Source organism: Carassius gibelio, chromosome B15 (genome assembly GCF_023724105.1).
Source record: "Carassius gibelio isolate Cgi1373 ecotype wild population from Czech Republic chromosome B15, carGib1.2-hapl.c, whole genome shotgun sequence".
Classification (NCBI taxonomy): domain Eukaryota; kingdom Metazoa; phylum Chordata; class Actinopteri; order Cypriniformes; family Cyprinidae; genus Carassius; species Carassius gibelio.
In genome coordinates this window covers 14,285,444-14,306,300 of record NC_068410.1, presented here as the reverse complement: position 1 = coordinate 14,306,300, position 20,857 = coordinate 14,285,444, and the positions used below count along the sequence as shown (strand labels likewise).

Sequence of the window (20,857 nt, the reverse complement as noted above, 5' to 3'; positions counted from 1 at the left end):
TTTTTCGTCCATTCAATGAAGGGGTAAGTGGGGGTAAGTAAATGATGACATACTTTTCTTTTTTTAGGAGAACTATTCCTTTTAAGTTTGTATTTCAGTTTTTAACTTGAGTTTAAATGAGCTTGCCACTGTTTTCCTATTTCAGACTCATTTATCGCAGATCATTGTTTAGCAGAAGGTGGGGCTTCAATTGTTGTACGCTTCGAATAGAAATGAGAAACAATTGACTTTGCATTGGTAGCCTTTCACACCCATCCTGTGCTTGTGTTGTAAAGACATTTTTGAGCAGAGCCGAGAGTGTTTACTCCAGTACACGTGATTTAGTAGAGTTATTTTAATTAATTCTAACCTAAATAGTCAGCACTACCAGGAAATTGATCCAATTTTATCCTCTGTCAAAACACTTTACATTAGTAGTGAAATAACATAGGCTACTTAATTAAGCAGTGGCAGTTATTTTGTTCATTTATTTGATATTGCGGGTCATGTGACACAGTAAACGGTAAATTGTGTTCAGCTTTAGACTTGTAGGTAAATTAAGATAATAAAATCGGGTTGGTGTCAAGCGTGACGAGTAAACGTGTTTGGTAGTTATAAATGTTTGACGCGCATAATACTTGGGTTGTGTCTCAAAACCTCGTGACCTGCCTACTTAGACAGCATTTTAGGGCATAGAGGCGCGTTGCTCAAATGTGGTGTCGTGTCCTGACTTGACAGCTCCATAGGTTTTTAAAACACAGCCATTACTAGCTCGTTAATCTACTGTATAACTAACTGTATACAAACATACACTACCGCTGTCAGGAGGAGGGACGATTATGCTTGTACTCATAGCGTAAATCGCGAAATAAGCACATGTGGATGTGTCGTATTCGACTGTCGTTAGTATCATTTGATGGGACTGAAGGATGGCAGCAAAGGAGGATCTTTACTCAAAGATAATTCCTCGCAGATTGAGACAGAACAGTTGCGTTTCTGTCAAACATGGATCCAATCTGGACGTGCTGCTTTCGATGGGATTTCCTCAGCAGAGAGCGTAAGTGCCATATTTATCATAGGCTACATGACGACGTTCTTCTTAAAATATTAATTGTATGAATAAAGATAATGTTTCGTTTCTCAGGGTTAATCATATATAGGGTGCCTCAGGACGTTTTAAACTGTCATTGGCGTGCACTTCTTTGATTTTAAGTCGTAATAAAGTCACGAATCTGAAAACAGCGGTTAACCTACACTGCAAACTGTTTCTAATAACCTGTATGGTTAGCTTAAAAAATACTTTTGTTTGTCCTTCGGATCACTGATGTGCTTTTGCTGCCACATTCAGCATCACATAAGATTGTCTGCAAGCTATTTTTGGTAATTGTGTCAAAAAACCCACGGAGAGATGTAAACTAGAGGATTATGTCTAAATCAGTGTAGGCTATAGATGTCTATATGTCATTTGCCATTCACTTAGCATATCTGAATTATATATATATATATATATAAAATTATAATTACATATATAAAATAGAGAAATAATTAAACAATTAAATAATATTTGTGTAAAATAAAAGTAACAAAATAATTTTTTCCCCCCCATATTTTATTGTATTTGTCAGATGTTTTATAAAACGTACATCTATTTAGCCTATCAGACAGTGTGATTTTCCAGATAGTGTAATCTGTCTGTCTTCAGTACGCCCTCGGGCAATTTAAATAAAAATAAAGATAAATATTGTATGTAAAGGCACCTATGCTTTTGTATGAACTAGCATGTATCGAGTGTAGTCATAGGAGTTATTAATATGCCACTATAATTGACCCACATAACAACAGTGAACTGCCCTGATTTCCTGTTTTAATATTATACCTAATTTGTAAGATCCACTGAAGGCCACCGAACAAGTTCTTCTTTCTATACATCATGTTCTTTGTGCTATTAATGTCGTGGGCTCTATTTTTAAGTTACATTACAGAAGTTCACTTTCACTAATCATTTCTATAATTTACAGATTGTAATTTTATTTGACTACACTAATTATGGTTAAAACATGTTTGTGTATAGAAGATAACAATTAGTTAAAATGTTAATAATAATAATAATTCAAAAGTTTGGGGGCCCTCTTAGCATGCAGATGGGCCCATATGCCTGGCAAACTCTTCAACCCCCCTCCATATCAACACCCCTACCTGAGTTACGACCACCATCATACCGAACCATTCAGTGTAATGAGGGTAAATGTGTCCTGTAACATGTGAGGAGGAACATCTGAGCTCATTACAGCATGAATGATTTGTAAGTCACAAGGTGTTTTTTTTTTTTCATTCTTATTTTGGCAAGTAAATGAGAAAACCCAAGACCATGCAGCTGTTCAGAATTAAAGCACATGTAGTCAATGTCTTGTCTTGTGTGGGAAGATTATTATTTGTCTATGCCCTGATGTTTACCAATATGGTCCTGTTGCATTTTTAATTTTTTATTTTTTTTTTGTTAATAAAATGTTAATTGTTTTTATTTTTTTTTATTTTTTTTAATAAAATCACTCTTGTCGATATAATGCAGCTGAATAAGGACTGGAAATGTCAAGCTCCAAAATGACAAAAAAAAAAAAAAAAATAAAAAAATAAAAGACAACTTAATGAGGGCTTGATATATTCAAATGTGAATCATTAACTGAGTCATTGTGATGAACATCATTCTGTTAATTAGATTCGTTCTGATCAGTAGAATTATTCCATTCAGTATCACTTTGTGCATCAGTATAGGTTCAATTCCCAGGGAACACACATACTGGTAAAAAAAAAAACAAATTGTATAGCATGAATGCATTGTAACTCGCTTTGGGTTAAAGCGTCTGCAAAATGCATAAATGTAAATGATTCCAATCAGGGGAATCATTCAAATCTGTACAATAATTTAGATCAGTAGAATTGTTCCAGTCCAAATCATTCCTGTAAAAAGAAACATTCTGGTCAGTATCATTCTGGTCAGTAAAATCATACCTATCAGCAGATTAATTTCAACAGAATCAATCCAGTGCACAGAATCATATTAATCATTAGAGTCATTCAGACTTGTTAGAACTGCTTAAACGGATTATTTACACAAGTATCATTCTTTCTCTCATGAGCTCAACAAGCTCATGGTGGTTTAAGTTAAAGTGGATGTCAAGATTGTCAGTGAATAACGGAGTAAATAAAAAAATAAAAAACATTTTATGGTGAATTTGTCATTTTGGAGCTTGACAGCTCTAGTCCTCTCTTATTTCATAACATTAAAAATCAATAAGATAGTATTCTTTAAAATTTCTTCTTTGTTTTTCACTAACCAGTCTTTCTCGTTATTGTGTTGCTCATCCAAATATCACCGTTACTGTCTTGTCATAAGGTATCATTTACCAGTAGTCAGTCTGTGCATATAATAATGCTGCCTCACTGTGGTTTTGTCTCAGGGTCGGTCATGCTGTGTAAATGTCATCAGCTTCCTTCCTGAAAAATGGCACGCAACACAGGCGATGAGATAGCGACCATGACCTCCTGGTGCATAAATACACAGATCCTGATCGTCTTCCCTATTAAAAGGCCACATTATATCCCTCGCAGCCTGTGAGGATGCATTTCATGTTCTGTGGAAACAAGTGGGCCATCAGTTTGCCCACACAGTTGGCCACATTTGCCGACAGGCCTGCAGGTGTTGGCTGGCCATATTTTGGGATGGACAGCTGTGCGCACTTCTCTTCGTTCAGTCCCCCGTGTGGCAGGGATGGCAGCTGGTACTTGTGGGCCTTGGGGTTTATGGGATAGCGTCTGTTTGTTGCTCTTGCTGGGCGTCAGTGAGATCAATCGTATCTTTTTCTTCTTCCTCTTTGGCTCAGCTCCCTCTGTGGCTGCTGGGATAAAGGAAACAGATGTAGGCCAGTACGCAAGCATCAGTAGAGAGCAAATCTCTCCTTCACTGCTGAAAAAACAGACGCAGGCAAAAGAGTGGGATCCACAAAGGCAGTTGTTACAAATTCAGCCTACTCTTCCACTCCTCCACTGTTTATAAAGGGCCTGTATCAGTGTGTGTTCTCTCATTTGTGAGTCCACCATCTGTGGCGGTTGTGCGATTGCCAGAATGAGAGCCGTGTGTCCAAATGCAGGTGTCCTTCAACCCTCCTGCTCACACTCAAGCTCTGGACGGCACACAAGGATACAGCTCCACCCTTTGCTGTGTTGGTTATTGTTTTGGAAAAGGGACAGGATTATTAATTGTAGATATTTACCATACACAACTAACGGTACACAAATATGACGGTTCAGTACGTATCCTCGGTTTTAACGTCACGGCTTGGTATTATTTTGGTACAGTAGGGGTGAAACTAAATTTTTAACTGAAAAAAAAATGTTTATGGTTTACTGAACAAGTTGCTCTTTCTTTAAATACATTCAATTATAGTTAAAATTTTCTTAATGATAAAAATCTACCTCAGCTTAAACCAAACTTTAATTTCTATTTATTTTTAAATAGATGATCTACAGTCAACTTAATAAATAATTTTATGCAAACTTGTAAATTTTGCACATAATGCAGTTTTTAAATTAAATTCTAAATAATAAAATTTCTGAGCTATTTGTTTAAATATATTAAATTGGCTGTCATAGCATGTTTCATAACAGATTAATTTAAATATACTGTACATTTAAATATTTAAGACTAATTGGATTAGTTAAATATAATGAGTTTGTGTAATATGGTATACATGCGTACCGAACCGTAAGACCTGTACGAAAATTGTTCGGTACAAATACGTGTACCGTTTCACCTCTATTGTGATTGGTAAAAATTTTACATATTAGAAGTCTTTTATGGCTACATTTTTTATCAAAATAAAACAGGAATGTTGTGAAATATTATTACACAATGACCTCTTATATATCAAAAGATCAAGGTAATTTTGGTTCCTCAGTTCATGACCCCTTTAAATGTAATTTATTTCTGTCGTCTACATGATCCTTCAGAAATAATTCTAATATACAGATTTCCTTCTCAGGAAAGAATTTTTTTTTTCTTTTTTTTTTCTTTTTTGTGATAACTGTCATGTTTTGCATAAAAAGCTCCAAAATAGCAGCATTTATTTGGAATATAAATCTTTTGTAGCATTATAAATGTCTTTACTCCCACTCATGATTAATTTAATGCATCCTTTGCCGAATAAAATTACTAATTTCTTAAAAAATAAATTCTTACTGATCCCTTACTTTTTAAATATATTACTGTTTAGGTGCATTGATAACTTTAACAATTTTAATCAATTAACTGCAATACTGCAGTAGTAAATCTTTTAAATTCACTGTACACACTGGAGCATCTGTCTGTAAAACTAGTTGTTTGAATTGTTGTTTTGGATTGCAGTGACTCTCTTGAGTGTCTTGGCAACGGAATCAGGCTAAAGGAAGGTCTGTAAACAGGAAACTTCAGGATGCAGAGGTCTGAGCTGTGGGATTTCCCCAAAGAGCCGAGTGGAAGATGTGTTCTTGCCTGTTTGGTCAGCTGGTTTATAATGAAAGTCACATTGATGAGATTATCTGAGTGATTTATAAAAATAAACAGTCAGTAATGACAAATAGAACAGAATAAAACGGAATAATAAAATTGACTAATCTTAATTGTGTCAAAGGGTCACTCCACACCAAAATGAAAATTTAGTCATTAAACACTTACCCCCATGTTGTTCCAAAACCGTAAAAGCTCTGTTCGTCTTCAGAACACAATTTAAGATATTTGAGATGAAAACCTGGATGCTTGAGCCTGTCCCATTGACTGCCAAGTAAATAACAGTGTCAAGGTCCATAGAAGGAATGATAATTGTCATCAGAATACTCCATCTGCCATCAGATGTGCAATCTGGGTTATATGAAGCGACAGGAACACTTTTTGTAAGCAAAGAAAACAAAAATAATGACTTTATTCAATAATTCCTTTTGTCAACGGTTTCCTCTGTGTCACTCCATATCACCGTGCTGCGCATGCTCTTCTGTGTCCTCCGCGCCACAAGGATGCGCTGTTTCTACATGTATTTAGCTTGGATTTTAAATAAAACAGTGCATGCTTGTATATCACAAATACACCACAAAGATGTTACTCTTGTTAGTGAGTTGTGGCAGAAAAGCAGTTGTACTAAATTGTCGAATTATTGATAATTATTATGAAATGCTTTTATACGTCTCCATTTTTTTCTCAAAGCACATGTGGATATATATGTGCAAATTCCCTGAAAATTTTTAAGCGACCGCCGAAAACTCATCTCTTTCGATGCTACTTGACTTCATCCTAAAATATTCCTTCCCTTTCTAGCTTGTACTTATTTGAACAATGCCTAAAACTTGGATTTACATGCACTTCCTGTGTCTGTTTGCCTCCTTTTAGAAGAATCACTTTATGTATTCCCCAATCGTAAGTCGCTTTGGATAAAAACGTCTGCAAAATGACTAAATGTACATTTATTGAGCCATAGGCAGAAAGTTTGCTGATCAAACATTTCCACATTTCCATTCATATTTATTTTAATATCTATGTGTCACCGGAATCTGTAAAGAATCACCCCACTGCACCTTCATCAAACTGTATATGAGTAATTCAGGGTAAATTGGAAATAGCTTGTAAGACCTAAAAAGGCATCTGAAGACATGACAGGTTGTGTGTGTGGTGTGTGTGGGCGTTTTTTTTCTTTTTTTCTTCTTCTTCTTCTTCTTCTTTATCAATCTTGATTTTAAAATGCACATTTGGTTTTTTTGAAAGGAAAATATTACTTCAAGCATTATGACCTACTTTAAACTTTAATGGGTGGATGTTTTCACTATCACGCTTGGTATGCATGCTAATTATTCATGTTGTCAAGAGCTTTTTAAATTAAATAAGATTTTATAAGAATTTATTTGTATTTTTTTTTAATAAATAAGAATTTATTTGTTCTGTTATCTTCTTGTTAACTAGTTAAATAAAGTCTATTTTCTGATCCAGTAAGTATGCTAGTCATTTTACTGTAAGAAACAGTAGTAACAGAAGACTTGATCTGTGCAGCTTTTACTATGAAAAAGTGCAGGGCTGTTTTGATAAAACGGGGGAAAAAAGCATGTTAAATGCAAAAATAACATTCATCTAACCATAGCATATCAGTCATATATTATACATTTAAAATAGCAGAATAAACTTATCAAAAATTAAAGAGGACAGAATACCTTTTTGTTTGCCTTGTTGTTGTGAAAGACCATGAGACAACTGTTATTTTGGCACATATTCACCTGAAAATCTGGCTAATACAAATACAGTATTTAGGCCAGTACTCTTTCTTGGTTCATGGTAAAGCACACTTTTATGTTTTGTTTAAAAAAAAAAAATCCCATTTAATTTTATGTCATGTTAATAATTTGCATGTTGTTGAGAGATCATTGAGATATTCTAAATGTCAGTGTTTGATTGTATTTTCATAATAAGTTTATTTAATATACTGGTCATTTAATTATGTTCAGATATGCCACATGTTGACTGCCGTTAATAAATCCACAGTAATTAATAATAATAATAATAATAATAATAATAGCAGTAGTAATGCATTTTATTTGCAGTGCACCTTTCTCATACTTAAAGTTGTAATATATAATACATGTAATCAATTTTTCAACAGATAAATAATATTGCAAAAACCCATCACTAATCAAATTTCATTAGAATCGTGAGAGACCTACTGTAGTTTTAAACAAAATGTTTTTGCTGGTCTGTGCTTTGTCTTCGAAAAATAATTGTTTAAGCTGCCACAGAGAAGTCTGTTTTCCCCTCCCATTTGGCTTTCTGGCTATGTCTGTAATATCTTGTTAACCCTGTCCTTCCTTCTGTTTTCTACTGTGTTGTTAACCCACTTCTTTATTTTAAGAGATCAGGTTTACAGCAAGCAAACATACAGACTGGCCGTGGCCTTTGGTGAACTATTTCCTGTTTGAGGTAGCTGCAGAGCAGAGCTCAGGGGAAGTCCTGGTATACCCTGGGGTTTCGCTTCAGTGGTAATAGTTGAAAAGAGGCTATATGTGATGCTTATAATGACCTGTTCACAGACTGAAATGTTCAAAATTGCATGTAACCACAGTCATTGTCTCGTTTAGTTGAGCTTTGAGAACAGAAAACATTTCACAGTGTAGTTTTGTTCAATGGGACGGTTATTTGTTCACACGCATGCTGTTCAATTTCTTTTACCTCTTCTTCTTATTATATCAAGTTTCAGGTTTTCTGAAAATGGCAAATTAGGGTGTTCTTTATAATACTTGCAATATGTTCACGACTTAACGTCTTACAGGTTACACATATTATTCATGAGGCAGTTAAATGAGGAACATGTAGGCGAGAACAAAATATTTACTATAGCATCCTTTTTTTGTGCATATTGCAATATTGTTTAAAAGTAAAAATGTCAATTTAAATGTCTGCCACATGAAATTAACTGGTTTATTGTACTTTGACACAAAAAGGCACCTATAAACAGATTGTGAGTGTGTGGGCGGTTATTCTTTTTTTTTTAATGCATGTTTTTTTTCTTCTTTTTTTCTTTTTTAAAGGAAAACAATGCAATTAACGTATGCACATTGCAATATTGTTTAAAAGTAGAAATGTATATTTAAATGTCTGCCAGATTAACCATCCTGGTTTAAGTCCATAGCCTTATTTAAACGGAGAAAATAAAGGTCATGACCCAGAAATGGGTGACAAGTCTGTTACTGTAATATTGCCAAAATAATTTAAATAAACTCTGGTGTAGAAATTTTTTTTACTAAAAAAAAGCTTGTAAATTTCACACATAATTAAAATATCAAGTACAGATACAATAAGTAGTAAGCCTGAAATAGCATTTTCCCATAAAACGTATTACAATTTTTTTTCAAAAGTCCAATTAACTATATTATAGTGCATAGTCAAAATTTTTTTAAATGAAGATAGAAATGCGTCCCATATCTTTTGTTGTTTATATCAAAGGTTGTGTGTCCATAAATTGGCATAAATTCATCTGCCACCTGATAGAAGCCAGTCAAATGAAGAAAGTGTGTTTATCTTTAAAAACCATTAACAGAACTATGCAAGATCAAGGAAAATATGACCCAGGCTGTGTTATACTGAGGCACTTTCTATTTAAAGTTAATCCTATTTTTTTTAAATGCTTTTTAAAGCAGTATTCTCACCTCAAGAAGCAACCAAAGTGTGTATGAGACACTGATGTGTGAGAGAAGTGTGAAAGATCACCTCTCTCACACAACTTCTTCTCTGGCTCGTGTTAAAAATCATAAAAATATAATCTCATCTCATTTTACACATGCTTTCCACTGTCACAGACCTCATGGAGTCATAGTATGAGTGCATAGCATACTGTATTAGATTAAAAGAAATGACACTGTCCACAGGAAATATTAGCAGACCTTGGGTCTTATGCAACCAATCATAGAATTCAGACATGTTGCCATCATATGCTCGCTCAGGCCTGCACAGTACAACATGCTTAATGAACTTGCATGCAGTGGTTCCACACAGTGGGAAAGTATTTTCTTAGTATTAAATTTAACAATAAACTTAACTGTTAGCGTTTTAGTTAACTAAAGATAATTAATGGTATAATTGTATTAATGTAGACCAAATATATAATATAATACATTTAATGAATGGATTAAATATATACAGTAAAATAATTTAACTCCTCACCACTTTTCTCACTAAATATGTTTCTAAAGGTGCCGTTGACTTGAAATTTTCACCAGGTGTCAGTAACAACCAAAGTAATCCACATACAAAGAAAAATAGGAAATGTATATATAATATTCAGAAATATAGTTATGTGTAATAAAATGGAATGACACGGGGAAATTATTGAACACATGAACAAAGGGAGGTGCAAAAAGGCATGAAAAGCCGACACACCAGCTGAAATCTATCAGTAATTAGAAATTAACCCTGCCCCTTGTCAGTGGAAAATAATAATAAGCTGGTTCAGTACCAATACCTACAGTACCAGGATGATGAAGATGAAACAGGGTGGACATTTCAGCAAGAAAATGATCCCAAACACAGTCAAGAACTCTCTGAAGCTGCTAGAATGGCCCAGCGAAGCACCTGACTTGAATCCAATAGAAAATAAGAACTAAAGGTCAGAGTTAATAGAAGAGGCCCACAGAACCTAACTGTTTGTGTGGAAGAATGGGCCAAAATCACACCTGAGCAATGCATGCTACTAGTTTCTCCATACAGGAGGCGTCTTGAAGTTTTCATTACCAACAAAGGCTTTTTTACAAATTATTTAATACATTTCAGTAGATCAGTACTTTTTTCCCTGTACCATTCCATTTTATCACAGGTAACTTAATGTCTAAAATTGTTTGTTTTGTTTGTATATATGGATTACTTGGGTGGTTACCGACATCTGGTGTAAATTTCATATCCGCAGCACCTTCAGAAATCTATTTATTGGGATAAAATGTTCAATACCTGTTTTACCCCCTGTATAATATATTTTATGAATGTAGAAGTTTCTCTATTTTTATTGCTAAATCTAAATGAAAGGCAAAAAGATTGAATTTCCTAAATAAATAAATAAAACGTGGCTTTAACACACTGGCATGAATGGTCAGAAGTAATCAACTTATTATTTTTTAATAAACGCAAGGCACCAAAGTAAAGTCCAGATCTTCCAAATGTTCTAACTATATTCTTTGATTTTGGATGCTGATAACTCAAAAAATATGCTCTCTTTACAGATTGAAAGCCCTGGCATCGACTGGAGGCAGAAGTGTTCAGCTTGCATGTGACTGGTGAGCTTTCCTACACTTACCCTGCTCGAGCTGGCTTTTCTTGAGGAATAGTACCACCCTCTAGTGGTTCATATGAGTCACTCCAGTTTTTCTACGCATAAAACAATTCTTGTTGACGGTAACAATTACACAGGCTTTATTTGCTGGTTTAGCTGTGCTGTAGCATTCACGATCATGGGCATTTATCTTCATAGGCTTTTCTCTCATTTGGATGACCCTTTTCTGGATGACCCTTTACCAAGAGAGTATGTGCTGTATTTGCGCCCCAGTGGGCCTTTACAAAACCAGCTTTCTCATTTCTGGCAGCAGTCTCGCTTAACTTGTGGAAAAAACAAAGCTCACAACATATTCCCACACATCACACTCTGCCAGTTCTTTATGGTGAGTCACAGTTTCTATTTTAATCTTGATTTATTATTCTTAAGTTGTGTCATTTTACATTTCTGCATTTTATGTGTTCGTAGTGTCCAGACAATAAACTAGTGGCTCTGTGTGAAGCTCTGCAGTCTGCAGTGAATCAATGGAGAGGACGTTTCCCCAGCCCCCTGCCCCTGGAGCTCTACACCTCCACCAACTTCATAGGCCTCTTCGTGGAGGAGCAGGTGGCTGAGACGCTGAAGAAGTTTGCGGCTGACTTTGCGGTGGAGGCTGCTGCTAAAGCTGGTGGGGAGGCGTGATCAGAGCATTTGTCACAGATGGTGCCTTCATAGTGCTCCCGTTTAATTTTGTTCTAATCAGCTCATTACTCATCCTCATGGCGTTCATTATCCATATGACTTTCTTCGATGGAACACAAAAGATGAAATATATAAATAAAAAAATTCAGTATAATGAAAACACGATATTTACAAAACTAAAATTATCAGCAAATAATCACATGAATTTTAGTCTGTTCTGTTGTTACTATTAACTAAAATAATTAAAGATACTTTTCACTTAATAAATTATAAAAAAAAAAATAATAATAAAAAGGATATATTGCCTTTGTAACTAAGTTTAAGTACTAAAATTATTCATTCTAAACCTGAAATAAAATAAAGCTAAATAGAAATATTTTTTTAATGATAAAAAAAAATTTAAGCTGAAAATATACAATTATAATAGTATATAATACTAAAATAACATTGTTCTGTTCCTTACACAAAGCTATCATGTATTTTCAGAAAACATATATAGTGCACGTAATACAGCAAACAACTGTATGGACTACTTTTTTATGATTTTGTGGTGCTTATTTGTCCTTTTTGGAGCTTGACATCCCCTCGACACTACATGCTTTCAGTACATTCAAATGTTAGCAGATACATTCACCTTTTTTGTTTTACTGAAAAAAGAAAGACATAAGGGTAAATGGTGACAGAATTTAAATTGAAAAAATAAAGACATGAGTGTAAATGGTGACAGAATTAAAATTTTTGAGTGAACTATCCCTTTAAATCTGTACTTATCAAAGATAAACTGTAAATCAAACATTCTAGATGTTGTTTTTTTTCTTCCCCTTTTTCCCTGTTTAAATTGTGTTCTAATGAAATAAACTGATACTTATTCATTTATCAAAGTACTGTGTATTTGAATAGTGTTGTGAGCATTTTTATGAATTTATTTCCTATTTATTTCATAGATGTTCATGTGGAACCCCATAAAAAGCAGCTTCATTTGACTCTAGCCTATCACTTCCCAACCAATCATTATTCTATCTTGGAAAAGTTGGCAAGAGGGATTGAAGTCAAGCTGGGTTGTGACTGGCTCGCCACCCTCTTTTCACGAGACATACGGTTTGCAAATCACGAGGTGAGTTGAGCCTTATGTCCTTTTAAAACTTCTTTTCAGTTTTAATGTTTTGCTAGTTCACTGGAATGCACTTTAACGCAGACTTACCTCTGTTTCGTTGTCAGACTTTGCGAGTGATGTACCCCTACACTCCTCAGAATGACGATGAGCTGGAACTGGTGCCTGGAGACTTTATCTTCACGACTACTGTGGAGCAAATGAGCACTAGTGAAGGCTGGGTGTTTGGCACGTCTCTGGGTACAGGCATCTCTGCCCTGCTGCCTGAGAACTATGTGAGCCCGGCTGATGAGTCTGACACCTGGGTCTTTCATGGGTAAGTTCTCCAAATGATTTGCTGTGCAAGTTTGATAGTTCTCAGTGCAACTAATCAGTATTACTTGCAATGTTCTTGGGGTTCAAGGGAAGGTTCACCTAAATTGTACTCATCAGCTTTCAGTAGGTGCTTCTTTTGAATTAGTTATTACTTCACAAACGTGTCTAGTATAATTTAAACTGGATCAACTACATTTGGCATGTTTTCCTATCAGAAATCAGCTGCATCGCTTCAATTCCATTCACAAATACTCTCCTGTGGCCTAATGGGATAGTAAAGTGTCTATTGGATGCTCTTCTCTCTATGCTTCTTAAACAGGTCACACTCCTTCTTTTGTACTTCCCCTTCGGAAAAGGGTTGCAAGGAGAGCAAATCACTGGATGGGCTGCTCAACATACGATGCTTTGAAAACTCAAAGTTGGGAGAGTCTGCCATCTTGAGTGTTATTTGCCAACCTATGCAGGTGCCTGTTACTACACGATACAGCATTTAAAGTGACTTTTCCAACATTTTTCACTGCTGAGTTCAAAACAAACTTTGGGTTGGTTCAGTTACAGATGATTTGATCATTCATGAGCACTTCTGTACTGTTGATGATAGGTGCTTCGCTCAAGCATCCAGTCTCGGACCCCTAAAAGGACCTTGTTTGTATGTCGGCATGGAGAACGAATGGATGTTGTGTTCGGGAAACACTGGCTCTCACAGTGTTCTGACTCTAAAGGTAATTTGATCAGATTAGAGTTAGGCTAAATTTACACAACAACAATGTAGTCAAAAACGGAAACGAAATTATACGGAACGGAAACGAAAACGGCCAAAAAAGCTGTACTGTATTATGTATGCCAGGCCAGTACCGTATTTTACAGACTATAAGTCACACTTTTTTTCATAGTTTGGCTGGTCCTGCAACTTATAGTCAGGTGCGACTTATTTATCAAAATTAATTTGACTTGAACCCAGAGAAATTAACTAAGAGACATGAACCAAGAGAAAACATTACCGTCTACAGCCGCAAGAGGGCGCTCTGGCGGCTGTAGATGGTAATGTTTTCTCTTGGTTTTAAATAAATGCGACTTATATGTTTTTTTCCTCATCATGACGTATTTTTGGACTGATGCGACTTATACTCAGGTGCAACTTATTGTTCGAAAAATACGGTAGTTGGTGCTGTCACCTTGTTAGTAAACAGTACCTGTAGGGAAGTGACGATTATATGTTGTATATTATGCATCTCCGCTGTTGGTTGTAATATTGAAGTAAAACCACAATTTGCTGAAGAAGCGTTAGCAAACTTTTGAGCAGCAACAACACCATGTACTCTGCAATTGTTGTGTATACTTGTTCACACTAGCCTTTAAAATCGACACATACTGCGCATGTCTACATGCCTAACATTTACTACACACGCTTGTTTTTCAAAGATTCACATTTTTACCTGGAAACGATAACGGTGGCGTTTTCAAAAACTTGCACTTTGAAACCCTTTTCAAAAATATATATGTTCAGTTGAAAAAAAAAATTGTTGTGTTAAAGAATAGGCAAAACAGATAAAAAGTTTCCCGTTTTTGGCTGAAAATGCTGTTGTGTAAATGACCCCTTAGTTTGCAAGCTCAGTTTGTCATCCTACAGGCAGGTACATGAGGAGTAACCTGAATATGCCTGCTGAACTACCTGCCTGGGGTGGAGCACACAGGGACTATGGAATGGATTCTCCTATCACAGTGTTTGGAGCTACACAGGCGAAGATAGTGGGTATGTCTGCCCAGTGCTATGATGTTGAGATGAATTCTCCCAGTGAATTGTGTATCATGCTCTTTTTATGTCATCCATCTGATTTCCAGGTGAAGCTATGCTGGAAAGTAATACCACTATTGATTTTGTGTACTGCTCACCCAGCCTCCGATGTGTCCAGACAGCTCATGAAATCCTCAGAGGTACATACTGTAGTCAGGAATCTGTTGGCAGCAGTGGTCTACATGTCTACAGGAAAATTCCAGTAGGAGAATGTAAATGTCTTTTAGACCAGTGGTTTTAAATCTTTTAGATGCCGTATAGACTTCATTATTAAAATCTAAAAGACAGCTATATCTTTTCATGTATGAAGACCAACTTTATACTGTGAAAATATAAAGATATTATAAATACACAATTGTTCAGACAGAAAGATTTTGAAAGGGAAAAAAAAGAATAGTTTTATACAGCAATGATCCATTAAACTCTCCGACCCCAATGTCATGTGCACCTTTTCTAGGAATGCAGCAAGATGGAAGAATAAGCATTCGAGTGGAGCCTGGGCTTTTTGAGTGGACTAAATGGGTGTCAGGAACGTCTTTGCCTGCTTGGATACCCCCCATAGATCTTGCTGCAGCCAACCTTAATGTAGACACAACATACAGGTAACAGATAAAGTGATTATTATATACAGTGTAGGAGCTGTTTACATTTCAAATTCAGTCCTGATCGACAGTTGCCTTCCCGCAGACCTCACATCCCCATTAGCAATCTAACCGTCTCGGAGGCGTATGATACGTACATTAGTCGCAGCCACCAGGTGACCAAAGACATTTTGGCATACTGCAAAAATAAGGGTAAGTGATCAGAAATATTGCTTTTAGTACATGATCCTCACAGATGTTTACTAACACCCTCCTTTTTTACATCAGGAAAAAATATTCTATTTGTGGGACATGCTTCTTCTTTGGAGGCCTGCACTCGCCAGATCCAGGGCCTTTCTCCCCAGAATCCTAAGGATTTTGTGCAAGTAGTTCGAAAGGTTAGTTTCATCCTTTTTACTTTAAACATTCGATCTTGACACTTTAAACATGATGCTTAATGGGAGCCAATCTTTACATCCAGATTCCATATCTGGGTCTGTGTGCCTGTGAGGAGCAGGGGGACTCAGGGGTCTGGCAGCTAGTGGACCCACCCATTCTTCCTTTAACTCATGGGCCCAACCACAGCTTCAGCTGGAGAGAGACCTTACAGCAAGAATGAGCCTATCTGTAGGATCTGTCCACCAGAGACTGGAATGTTAACTGCACTGGAAGCACACATCTGAGAATATTTTTAAACAGATGTAATCGGTCACAGCCAGGTTTAATTTATGCAAATACGATATGGGATGTGGCAGAGTTTTTGTTTGCAGGTGGACAGAGGAGGCCACACTGAATAATATGAACATTTGTGATCATGTTTACTGAGCCTTTAAAAGGCTTTCTCAGGGCATTGGCTATCACTTTTAACAAGTCAAAATGCACAGTGGCATAATGCAGCACTTATTGTAAAGATTAAAGGGGTCATTTGATGCAATTTCGATTTTTCCTTTCTCTTTGGAGTGTTACAAGCTGTTCGTGAATACATAAGATCCCTAAAGTTGCAAAGACTAAAGTCTCAAATCCAAAGAGATATTCTTTATAAAAGTTAAGAGTCAACCACACCCTCCTAAAATGGCTCCTATTTATTGCCACTGATGATTCAAACATGAGTTTTGAGCAGTGTAGAGTAGCGCTTGTTGTTAATTCAATCACAAATGCAGATATGGTTTTGTTTACGCAGCGTTTACACAGCGCTACGTAAAGAGACACTACTGGTGCATCTCAATAAATTAGAATGTCATGGAAAAGTTGATTGATTTCAGTAATTCAACTCAAATTGTGAAACTTGTGTATTAAATAAATTCAGTGCAAACGGACTGAAGTAGTTTAAGTCTTTGAATCTTTTAATTGTGATGATTTTGGCTCCCATTTAACAAAAACCCACCAATTCACTATCTCAACAAATTAGAATATAGTGACATGTAAATCAGCAAATCAACTCAAAACACCTGCAAAGCATTCCTGAGCCTTCAAAACGGTCTCTCAGTTTGGTTCACTAGACTACACAATCATGGGGAATAATGCTGATCTGAAACTAGGAAAATATGTAGCACTCCAAACAGAAAAAAAGTTCTAGTACTGCAGGTCCTTGTACTACAGGTGCGTAGAGCCAATGGCATTGGAATGAACAAGAGGAGTGGCTGGCCGCACACTGATCCACTCCAGACTGGAAGTCTACAAAAAATTATTTTATTTTTCAAATTGCATCATGCAAAAAGGTGCAAAGTGCATGTGGGTTAAAAACAGAATGGACACCAGCAAACGTTTCAGCGCATTGCTATCTTGTGCTCCACTGAATACTGCTGATCTGAAAGTTGTACAGAAGACAATCATTGACACCCTTCACAAGGAGGATAAGCCACAAACATTAAATGCCAAAGAAGCTGACTGTTCACAGAGTGCTGTATACAAGCATGTTAACAGAAAGTTGAGTGGAAGGAAAAGGTTTGGAAGAAAAAGATGCACAACCAACCGAGAGAACTGCAACCTTATGAGGATTGTCAAGCAAAATTGATTCAAGGAATTTGAGTGGACTTCACAAGGAATGGACTGAGGATGGGCTCAAGGCATCAAGAGACACCACACACAAATGTGTCAAGAAATTTGCTGAACCACAGACAACGTCAGAGGTGACTTTCTTGGGCCAAGGAGAAGAACTGGACTGTTGCCCAGTGGTCCAAAGTCCTCTTTTCAGAGGACAGAAAGTTTTGTATTTCATTTGGAAACCAAAGGTCCTAGAGTCTGAAGGAAGGGTGGAGAAGCTCATAGACCAGGTTGCTTGAAGTCCAGTGTTGAGTTTCCACAGTCTGTTAATTTGGGGTGCAGTGTCATCTGCTGGTGTTGGTACATTGTGGTTTTTGGAAATCCAAAAGTCACGCCACCCATTTATCCAGAAATTTTGGAGCACTTCATGATTCCTTTTGCTGAACAGCTTTTTGAAGATGCTGATTTCCTTTTCCAGCAGGATTTGGCACCTGCCCACACTGGCAAAAGCACCAAAAGTTGGTTAAATGACCATGGTGTTGGTATGCTTGACTGGCCAGCAAACTCACCAGACCTGAACAACAGGGAGAATCTATGGGCTATTGTCAAGAGGAAAATGAGAAACAAGAGACCAACCAATGCAGATGAGCTGAAGGCCACTGTCAAAGAAACCTGGGCTTCCACACCACCTCAGCAGTGCCACAAACTGATCACCTCCATGTCACGCCGAATTGAGGCAGTAATTAAACCAAAAGGAGCCCCTACCAAGTATTGATTACATGTACAGTAAATGAACATAATTTCCAGGAGGCCAACAATTCATTAAAAAAAAAAATTATTGGTCTTATGAAGTACTCTAATTTGTTGAGATTTTGTTGTGTTTTTGTTAAATGTGAGCCAAAATCAGCACAATTAAAAAAACAAAAAAACAAAGACTTAATCTACTTCAGTCTGTGTGCATTGAATTTCTTTAATACACTATTTGAGTTGAATGACTGAAATGAACTTTTCCACAACATTCTAATTTGAGGTTCACCTAAGTAATTATAATCAGTAATTATGTCCCCACTGGATGCAACAAATGTCTCGTTTGTGATGGGTTTTATTGTTTGTGGTGTCACCCTGGGACACACGAGACCACAGTATGGTGAGGGGCATAACATTTGTCACACGCTTGAGACATGCGGGCAATCACAACACACTGGATAGCTGGTTAATCAGCGCACACCTTGTTTTTCAGAATGATGAGCTTTATAAAAATTGCTGCGTTTCAGAAAGGCGCGGCATAAAGGAGAAACAATAATGTACATTAAACCGCATAAACACATTGGATAACACCGAATACATAAAATAACGTTCTTTTTAGCAACATCATATGACCCCTTTAAAAATAACTTCCTGCCATGCAAATATGTAAAATTTTGCAATGAGGTGTTAAAGAGCTTAAAAGCAATTATGTCTTAATTTCTCTTGCAAATGTAACTTGAATGCATAAAAAGTGTTATATTGGTTTTAGCATAGTTGAATGGATATCAAATGTATTTGTATTATCTTTACATTAATGCTGAAGTGTGTAATTATTAAAACAAAATATTGAAGAAGTTTTGTTTTAATGTGCACAGAAAAACTGTATAACAAGCCAAATGTAGGTTTATTATTATTTTTATTCTGAAAAGCTGTAACACTGTAGTCAGTGGCTATAACTGCTTTATTGTTTGTGAAACCGGAATAGCACCATGGCTCAACCAATGGCATGAGATAAAGGCAGGGATCTTAGTTTTTTCAACCAGTGGCAAACAAGGGAAGGTCTTTGGGAAACATGTTTGTGCTCTGGTACTTAAAGCTTTATGGTCTTTCCAGTGTCTGGAGCAGGTAAAACAGAGTAAGTTTCCAGCTATAAGCAATTTGTCAGTCCACAGTCAAATGTAGAATGATGGGTCACAAGAGACAGACAGTTGGTATATTTTATGTTTAATACCACTACATAAAGGGGAATTTGGTCTGGCTTCTGAGGAGAAAAGATTTAATAATTTCTCATCTAGTGCGAGTGTGACCAATGTCTAGGCTAGGCATATGCTATAGCTTTAAAAAATTAAAGGTGCAGTGTGTAAATTTAAGTGGCATCTAGCGGTGAGGTTGAGAATTGCAACCAACGGCTGAGTCCCCCACTCACCCCTCCCTTTAGAGAAGCTATGGTGGCCAACACAAGTAAAGATGTCGTCGGTAAAGAAAGCAGAGAGCAATGAGATTTCTTTACGAAGGTAAATCATGGAATTAGATTAACTTAATTCAAAAAATTCTCATGTTCATGATTGTGTCGGTGTTATATTCGCAAGAACAACAAAGTGACGAAACGCACTTTGTAAAGCAGTTTGTCTGTTTAGGGCTTCTGTAGAAACATGGTGGCGACTTCCAGTTAAAGGGACCCGGGGGATCAATCTAAGGTAATAAAAACATAACGGTCCATTAAGTAAGATCTTTCTACACCTCTGAAAAGATAGTTATGTACAGTATATTATACTGCATTTCTGTAAATAGATCATTGTAAATATTACACATTGCACTTGGTCAAACGAGAATTAATTTTACCTCAGTTGTAATACACTATGCAGCACAGGCCTACTGGATTTTTTTAACTATTGATTGGGTTTCATATGCAAATGCACAGCAATTAATTAAAGAAGGCTTTATGTTTAACTAGATGAATAACAAAATGGTTCTATTTAGTAGTATATCCACAATCAGATATCATTTAATGTAATTTGTCATACTGTTAAAAATGAATATTCCAAACTAGTTTCAAATTTAAAAATGACAACGGCTTATTTTTGTCACATTCTTCGACTAATAATAATATAGGCTATACTTGGAAAAGTCGTTATGTTTTTGAGGGTGGGTATGCACCTGCCTTTGAACAGGTGCCTTTTTGTTTGATAGTAATTGTTTCTCGTAACTTTTAGGAAAGATATCTTGTAGAAATCCAGAATTGTTATTTTGAGTTCAATTGTTTAACGTACGTAATTTGTATTGAATTCAACGCATGCTTTGTTAAATGAATTTCCAAACTATTTATGTTCTAAATTACTGTTTTTATAATTGACGAATGATCGAAAATTTATAAATAACGATTATTAATAAAATAATTATATCACGGGGCCATTGAATGCTTGAATCTGATTGGCTGACGATCGTTCTGCGGTGTGCAATTATTTTCAGGGAAACGCATGGCGAAAGTAGTTCCAGGCAGCTCTCTTGACCTTACATTTCTATGTCACTTTGCATAATTAACTGAAATAACAGTAAAGCAGTTTGCACCAAAAGGTGTTGTCAGCACTGCCCTGACGATTTTATCAGTTAGCCTACAGGATATAGTGTAGCAACTTAAAGGGTACACATGACATTCCCCACTAACGAGGCAATAACAGCACTGTGGTAGCCTAATTAAAAGCCCTCTCTCTTTCTTTCTCTTGTTCTGTGTCCATGTCTCTTTTGCTCTATTTCTAATAACTTCATAAATATCTGCATTAGAATGCGATCAATGGCTCAAGCCTCCATTACCAGCTTTAAATTACATTTTGGAACTAGC

General features: G+C 36.2%; 1 protein-coding gene across 1 annotated transcript; it reads left to right on the top strand.

Annotated features, from left to right (window-relative positions):
* The first annotated feature begins 514 nt into the window (after nt 1–514).
* On the top strand, nt 515–18,872 carry ubash3bb (ubiquitin associated and SH3 domain containing Bb). Its single transcript, XM_052575670.1, has 14 exons — nt 515–1,036; nt 10,756–10,809; nt 11,004–11,190; nt 11,274–11,472; nt 12,431–12,600; nt 12,705–12,913; nt 13,232–13,376; nt 13,514–13,634; nt 14,543–14,665; nt 14,755–14,847; nt 15,165–15,309; nt 15,395–15,501; nt 15,577–15,686; nt 15,770–18,872. Exons 1-14 carry the CDS (start codon nt 909–911, stop codon nt 15,905–15,907), a joined length of 1,929 nt encoding a protein of 642 aa, XP_052431630.1. The 5' UTR covers nt 515–908; the 3' UTR covers nt 15,908–18,872.
* Nucleotides 18,873–20,857: the final 1,985 nt, after the last annotated feature.

Bases quoted from the DNA above. Each gene is read 5' to 3' on its own strand.
- ubash3bb (XM_052575670.1), top strand. From the start codon at position 909: ATGGCAGCAAAGGAGGATCTTTACTCAAAGATAATTCCTCGCAGATTG. The intron at 11,473-12,430 runs GTGGGGAGGCGT...TTTATTTCATAG, and splicing joins GGAGGCTGCTGCTAAAGCTG to ATGTTCATGTGGAACCCCAT. The intron at 15,502-15,576 runs GTAAGTGATCAG...TTTTTACATCAG, and splicing joins GGCATACTGCAAAAATAAGG to GAAAAAATATTCTATTTGTG.